This window comes from Palaemon carinicauda, chromosome 33 (assembly GCF_036898095.1).
Source record: "Palaemon carinicauda isolate YSFRI2023 chromosome 33, ASM3689809v2, whole genome shotgun sequence".
Lineage (NCBI taxonomy): Eukaryota > Metazoa > Arthropoda > Malacostraca > Decapoda > Palaemonidae > Palaemon > Palaemon carinicauda.
The window spans coordinates 36,433,213-36,440,712 of NC_090757.1; the positions used below are offsets into that span (position 1 = coordinate 36,433,213).

Genomic DNA, 7,500 nt, shown 5'->3' on the forward strand with positions numbered 1-7,500 from the left:
TCTGAGAAGGACACTTAATGGTTCCTATCAATTCCATTCCCTTCCCCTAAATCCCCTCCTCCCCCTCCCCCTCCTCCTCCTTCCCCCAAGGTCCTCCACGCAGGCCATTCTGACAATTGCAATTAATCAATCATTCCTGGAGGTTGCAACCTCCTTGACAACATGGAAGTCGTGACTCTGCAACATTTAGTCATTCTTCGACTAGTGGTGGCATTCCCCTCATCTCCCCCATATCCCAGACCTGCAGTCCCTTTCCCCTCTCCAGACCTTCAACAGCTATTCACAATCCCACTCTGGGTCCTTTTACTCATGAAAGAATTTTATTTTCTACCTAAAAATTGACTTTAATGATTAAGAAATCGAGATAATTAGTAAAGAGAGGAGATGAGAGAAAGATGATCCAAGTTGGTCAGACTGGTGATATAGAGGGGAAACACAAGAGTGGTCTGACTGGTGATATAGAGGGGAAACACAAGAGTGGTCTGACTGGCGATATAGAGGGGAAACAAAAGTGGTCTGACCGGCGATATAGAGGGGAAACAAAAGAGTGGTCTGACTGGCGATATAGAGGGGAAACATAAGAGTGGTCTGACTGGTGATATAGAGGGGAAACACACGAGTGGTCTGACTAATGATATAGAGGGGAAACACACGAGTGGTCTGACTGGCGATATAGAGGGGAAACACACGAGTGGTCTGACTGGCGATATAGAGGGGAAACAAAAGCGGTCTGACTGGCGATATAGAGGGGAAACACACGAGTGGTCTGACTGGTGATATAGAGGGGAAACACAAGAGTGGTCTGACTGGTGATATAGAGGGGAAACACACGAGTGGTCTGACTGGTGATATAGAGGGGAAACACACGAGTGGTCTGACTGGTGATATAGAGGGGAAACACACGAGTGGTCTGACTGGTGATATAGAGGGGAAACACACGAGTGGTCTGACTGGTGATATAGAGGGGAAACACACGAGTGGTCTGACTGGTGATATAGAGGGGAAACAGACGAGTGGTCTGACTGGTGATATAGAGGGGAAACACACGAGTGGTCTGACTGGTGATATAGAGGGGAAACACACGAGTGGTCTGACTGGTGATATAGAGGGGAAACACAAGAGTGGTCTGACTGGTGATATAGAGGGGAAACACAAGAGTGGGGTGACTGGTGATATAGAGGGGAAACACAAGAGTGGTCTGACTGGTGATATAAAGGGGAAACACAAGAGTGGTCTGACTGCCGATATAGAGGGAAACAAAAGTGGTCTGACTGGCGATATAGAGGGGAAACAAAAGAGTGGTCTGACTGGCGACATAGAAGGGAAACACAAGAGTGGTCTGACTGGCAGTATAGAGGGGATACAAAAGTGGTCTTACTGGCGATATAGAGGGGAAACACAAGAGTGGTCTGACTGGTGATATAGAGGGGAAACACAAGAGTGGTCTGACTGGTGATATAGAGGGGAAACACAAGAGTGGGGTGACTGGTGATATAGAGGGGAAACACAAGAGTGGTCTGACTGGTGATATAAAGGGGAAACACAAGAGTGGTCTGACTGCCGATATAGAGGGAAACAAAAGTGGTCTGACTGGCGATATAGAGGGGAAACAAAAGAGTGGTCTGACTGGCGACATAGAAGGGAAACACAAGAGTGGTCTGACTGGCAGTATAGAGGGGATACAAAAGTGGTCTTACTGGCGATATAGAGGGGAAACACAAGAGTGGTCTGACTGGTGATATAGAGGGGAAACACAAGAGTGGTCTGACTGGCGATATAGAGGGGAAACACAAGAGTGGTCTGACTGGTGATATAGAGGGAAACAAAAGTGGTCTGACTGGCGATATAGAGGGGAAACACAAGAGTGGTCTGACTGCCGATATAGAGGGAAACAAAAGTGGTCTGACTGGCGATATAGAGGGGAAACACAAGAGTGGTCTGACTGGTGATATAGAGGGGAAACACAAGAGTGGTCTGACTGGCGATATAGAGGGGAAACACAAGAGTTGTCTGACTGCCGATATAGAGGGAAACAAAAGTGGTCTGACTGGCGATATAGAGGGGAAACACAAGAGTGGTCTGACTGCCGATATAGAGGGAAACAAAAGTGGTCTGACTGGCGATATAGAGGGGAAACACAAGAGTGGTCTGACTGGTGATATAGAGGGGAAACACAAGAGTGGTCTGACTGGCGATATAGAGGGGAAACACAAGAGTGGTCTGACTGGCGATATAAAGGGGAAGCAAAAGAGTGGTCTGACTGGTGATATAGAGGGGAAACACACAAGTGGTCTGACTGGTGATATAGAGGGGAAACACAAGAGTGGTCCGACTGGCGATATAAAGGGGAAACAAAAGAGTAGTCTGACTGGTGATATAGAGGGGAAACACACGAGTGGTCTGACTGGTGATATAGAGGGGAAACACAAGAGTGGTCTGACTGGCGATATAGAGGGGAAACACAAGAGTGGTCTGACTGGCGATATAGAGGGGAAACACAAGAGTGGTCCGACTGGCGATATAAAGGGGAAACAAAAGAGTAGTCTGACTGGTGATATAGAGGGGAAACACACGAGTGGTCTGACTGGTGATATAGAGGGGAAACACAAGAGTGGTCTGACTGGTGATATAGAGGGGAAACACAAGAGTGGTCTGACTGGCGATATAGAGGGGAAACACAAGAGTGGTCCGACTGGCGATATAAAGGGGAAACAAAAGAGTAGTCTGACTGGTGATATAGAGGGGAAACACACGAGTGGTCTGACTGGTGATATAGAGGGGAAACACAAGAGTGGTCTGACTGGCGATATAAAGGGGAAACAAAAGAGTAGTCTGACTGGTGATATAGAGGGGAAACACACGAGTGGTCTGACTGGTGATATAGAGGGGAAACACACGAGTGGTCTGACTGGCGATATAGAGGGGAAACACAAGAGTGGTCTGACTGCCGATATAGAGGGAAACAAAAGTGGTCTGACTGGCGATATAGAGGGGAAACACAAGAGTGGTCTGACTGGTGATATAGAGGGGAAACACAAGAGTGGTCTGACTGGCGATATAGAGGGGAAACACAAGAGTGGTCTGACTGGCGATATAAAGGGGAAGCAAAAGAGTGGTCTGACTGGTGATATAGAGGGGAAACACACGAGTGGTCTGACTGGTGATATAGAGGGGAAACACAAGAGTGGTCCGACTGGCGATATAAAGGGGAAACACAAGAGTGGTCCGACTGGCGATATAAAGGGGAAACACAAGAGTGGTCTGACTGGTGATATAGAGGGGAAACTTAAGAGTGGTCTGACTGGCGATATAGAGGGGAAACACAAGAGTAGTCTGACTGCCGATATAGAGGGGAAACAGAGTGGTCTGACTGGCGATATAAAGGGGAAACAAAAGAGTGGTCTGACTGCCGATATAGAGGGGAAACAGAGTGGTCTGACTGGCGATATAAAGGGGAAACAAAAGAGTGGTCTGACTGCCGATATAGAGGGGAAACAGAGTGGTCTGACTGGTGATATAGAGGGGAAAGGGGAAACACAAAGAGTGGTCTGACTAGCGATATAGAGGGAAACACAAGAGTGATCTGACCGGCGATATTAAGGGGAAACGCAAGAGTGATCTGACTGCCGATATAAAGAGGAAACAAATGAGTGGTCTGACTGCCGATATAGAGGGGAAACAGAGTGGTCTGACTGGCGATATAAAGGGGAAACAAAAGAGTGGTCTGACTGCCGATATAGAGGGGAAACACAAGAGTGGTCTGACTGGTGATAAAGGGGAAACACAAGAGTGGTCTGACTGGCGATACAGAGGTAAAACACAAGAGTGGTCCGACTGGCGATATAGAAGGGAAACACGAGAGTGGTCTGACTGGCGATACAGAGGTAAAACACAAGAGTGGTCTGACTGGCGATATAGAGGGGAAACACAAGAGTGGTCTGACTGGCGATATAGAGGGGAAACACAAGAGTGGTCTGACTGGCGATATAAAGGGGAACATAAGAGCGGTCTGACTGGCGATATAAAGGGGAAACATAAGAGCGGTCTGACTGGCGATATAAAGGGGAAACATAAGAGCGGTCTGACTGGCGATATAAAGGGGAAACACAAGAATGGTCTGACTGGCGATATAAAGGGGAAACAGGGAGACGAAATAGACAATTGGACCGGGAAATGACCAAGGAGGTTTGTTGTCCGGACCTCTTACCGGAAGTTCAGGTGAAGGACTGGTAAATAAGGAATAGGGGGAGGAAATTGCGTGGGAATAAAAATAAGAAAGAAGGTCAAGATGAAATAAGAATGAGGTTTAGATAATAATAAGTGGCGAAGAAATATAAAACTGAGAAAGGAGAATTTTTGCACACGCGAATATCAAGATATGAAAATGGAACACGGAGTGAGGACGGGAAGAGATAAAAGGGGAGAAGCTTAAAGGATGAAGAAAGAAGGAAGGGTGAGAAATATAATAAATCGTGAAAAGGATGTATGGAAAAAAGATCAGCCACAACCTGAACCATAAAGAACAGACAGCCATACATGACCAAAGATATAGAAAATAAAGAATTGACGACTAATTCAATGCAGGATGGCAGGAAGAGGAGAGGCAATGTAGGATACATATTCATGACTGGGTTCAGATGGAGGAAAGAGGGAAGGGGGTTAATTGAAAGGGTCTAATGGGGCACAATGAGGCAGTGGAAAGAGTGAATGAGTTATATTGATGTAAATTGCCACGAGCGAAAAAGATAAATGAACGAGGTTTGAGAATTTTAAAATTCTCATAGTTTATATATGAAATATCTGTTTTGATGTTGCTACTGTTTTTTAAATCTTTTATTTCAATTGTTCATTATTTCTCAGATCGTTTATTCATTTCCTTATTTCCTTTCTCCACTGGGCTATTTTCCCTGTTGGAGCCATTGGGCTTATAGCATCTTGCTTTTCCAACTAGGGTTGTATCTTAGCTAGTAATAGTAATAGTAATAGAAAGGAAGAACAAACAGAAACACAGGATTAAATTAAGCAAAAAATAAAACGTCAACAACGTATGAGGAAATTTCTAATAACGAAAAAAATAGCAAAGAGGGAGAGAAGAATGTAGAATATGAATGATGAAGAAAGAACAATTAAGTTGGGGATATTAGGGTTGCGCACGATAGCAGAGACATCAGGGATTTAAGAGGCAAGGGGACGACAGGGTTCCAGAGTGCTGGAACGGGAGGGAGAGGGCATCGATAGTCAATAACTCTCAGCTGGAATTTGAGTCATTTATTGCTGTCATCAGTCGCCTTTGATCATGGCAATATCCGGTGAAATCCTTTATAGGCGTGAACCCTCTAATTAGGGATCCTTTGTCTTCATTTAAAACACACTTATGATCACAGGCAGGCAATGGACATCTAAGGACATTGCGTTATAACTTTCGGTAGAATGCCGGAAATGGTCGAAAGTCAGTCGTAAAATGTACTGCAATTAAATTATTGCTGTTGATTCCGTGTCATTGCTGCACAAACAATTCCGTTCCTCCTCGTCGCTGTCATGTCAGAATAGTGTCAGAATAGTGTTATCTATTTGTTTACCTTTTACAAACATGCAAAATATTCAGTTTAGTGAATCATGAGAGGAATTGCAAAAGATGGTAGAGGACCTGAATAGAGAAAGCCGAAATGTAGGACTCAATATGAATATGAGTAAAAATAACACAATGTTCAATGAAATTGCAGAGACAACAAATAAGGATTATGGATGAACCTCTAGAGATTGTTAATGAATATATGCACTTCAAACAGACAGTGAATATATGTACTTAGGACAGACAGTAAGCATTTTCCCGGGACATGAGATCGAAATTGAAAGAAAGATAAGCATGGGATGGAGAGCTTTTGGTAAAAAAAAATTAGATTATGAAAATTAAAATGCCACTAACTCTGAAAAGAAGAGTATTTAATCAGATGGTCCTACCAGTGTTTACTTGTGCATCAGAATCTAGGAGCCTTACTTAAGCCTTATAACATAACCTAGTTACAATTCAAAGAGTTACGGAAAGAATAATGATGGGAATAAAATTGAGACAGAAAGAGGAACATGGATACAAGAGCAAACTAAAGTAGAGGATAATGTAACAAAATATATATATATATATATATATATATATAAAGAAATAGGCGTGGGCAGGATATATAGTGAGCATGACATAATAATTTACATGACTGCATCAGACATATGATCTGATGTGCCATATACATAAGGTCGCATTTCATATACATACTTTGAATGAAATTAACATAGGAAACCAAAACATCAAATAAACAACTTTCATTTTTAAGCACAACTAAAAGTCACTCGTATAACATAGAGACTTTTCAACAAGCAATTCAGGATACAGATATTTCAGTTTACAAAAAAACCACTATACCCGCCATATTACGTTACATACATCATCAAAATTATGAACGCATTTTTTTTTTTAATTTAAAGAATATAAAGTGATCATTATAATGATAAATGTTATTACCATTAAGATAATATCAATGCAATTAAAATTATATAACTACACAACCATCCTCATATTACAAATAGTCCCATAGTTCATAATAGAGCAATTATTTAAATGCTCATTTTGATAATAATGAAAGAAGCTAGACGGCAGAACAATCATAGTGATTACATCATCGTCGTCGTCGTCATCATCATCATCATCATCATCTCCTCCTACGCCTATTGACGCAAAGGGTCTCAGTTACATTTCGCCAGTCGTCTCTATATCTTTAGCTTTTAAATCAAAACTTCTCAATTCATCTCCTACTTCGCGCTTCATAATTCTCAGCCATATAAGCCTGGGTCTTTCAACTTTTCTAGTTGTTACACAAAAAAGAAAAAAATATATGACTGCACTTTACATTGAAGTATTTAAAAATAACTAACATTCAACAACTTGAATCTCATAACTAAAATCTCTCTCTCTCTCTCTCTCTCTCTCTCTCTCTCTCTCTCTCATTGTTACACACGAATAAAAAATATATGACTGCACTTTACGTTGAAGTATTTAGAAATACCAAACATTCAACAGCTTGAATCTCATAACTAAAATCTCTCTCTCTCTCTCTCTCTCTCTCTCTCTCTCTCTCTCTCATTGTTACACACGAAGAAAAAATATATGACTGCACTTTACGTTGAAGTATTTAGAAATACCAAACATTCAACAGCTTGAATCTCATAACTAAAATCTCTCTCTCTCTCTCTCTCTCTCTCTCTCTCTAATTGTTACACACGAAGAAAAAATATATGACTGTAGTTTACGTTGAAGTATTTAAAAAATAACTAACATTCAACAGCTTGAATCTCGTAACTAAAATCTCTCTCTCTCTCTCTCTCTCTCTCTCTCTCTCTCTTTGTTACACACGAAAAAAAATATTTGACTACACTTCATGTTCAAATATTTAGAAATACCAAACATTCAACAGCTTGAATCTCATAACTAAAATCTCTCTCTCTCTCTCT

The 7,500-nt window shown here is 41.9% G+C and overlaps 3 protein-coding genes across 3 annotated transcripts in view; all 3 read left to right on the forward strand.

Annotated features, from left to right (window-relative positions):
- LOC137626150 (uncharacterized transmembrane protein DDB_G0289901-like) overlaps positions 1-3,552 on the forward strand; it is a 7,229-nt gene extending 3,677 nt beyond the window's left edge. Inside the window, exons 2-4 of the mRNA XM_068357227.1 lie at positions 713-1,349; positions 1,390-1,620; positions 1,709-3,552. Coding sequence (XP_068213328.1) covers positions 713-1,349; positions 1,390-1,620; positions 1,709-3,552 — 2,712 coding nt within the window. The remainder of the gene's footprint in view (positions 1-712; positions 1,350-1,389; positions 1,621-1,708) is intronic.
- A 94-nt stretch (positions 3,553-3,646) lies between these two features.
- Positions 3,647-4,177, forward strand: LOC137626152 (uncharacterized). Its single transcript, XM_068357228.1, has one exon. It carries the CDS (start codon positions 3,647-3,649, stop codon positions 4,175-4,177), a length of 531 nt encoding a protein of 176 aa, XP_068213329.1.
- LOC137626153 (uncharacterized) overlaps positions 4,174-7,500 on the forward strand; it is a 35,996-nt gene continuing 32,669 nt past the window's right edge. Inside the window, exon 1 of the mRNA XM_068357229.1 lies at positions 4,174-4,229. Coding sequence (XP_068213330.1) covers positions 4,174-4,229 — 56 coding nt within the window. The remainder of the gene's footprint in view (positions 4,230-7,500) is intronic.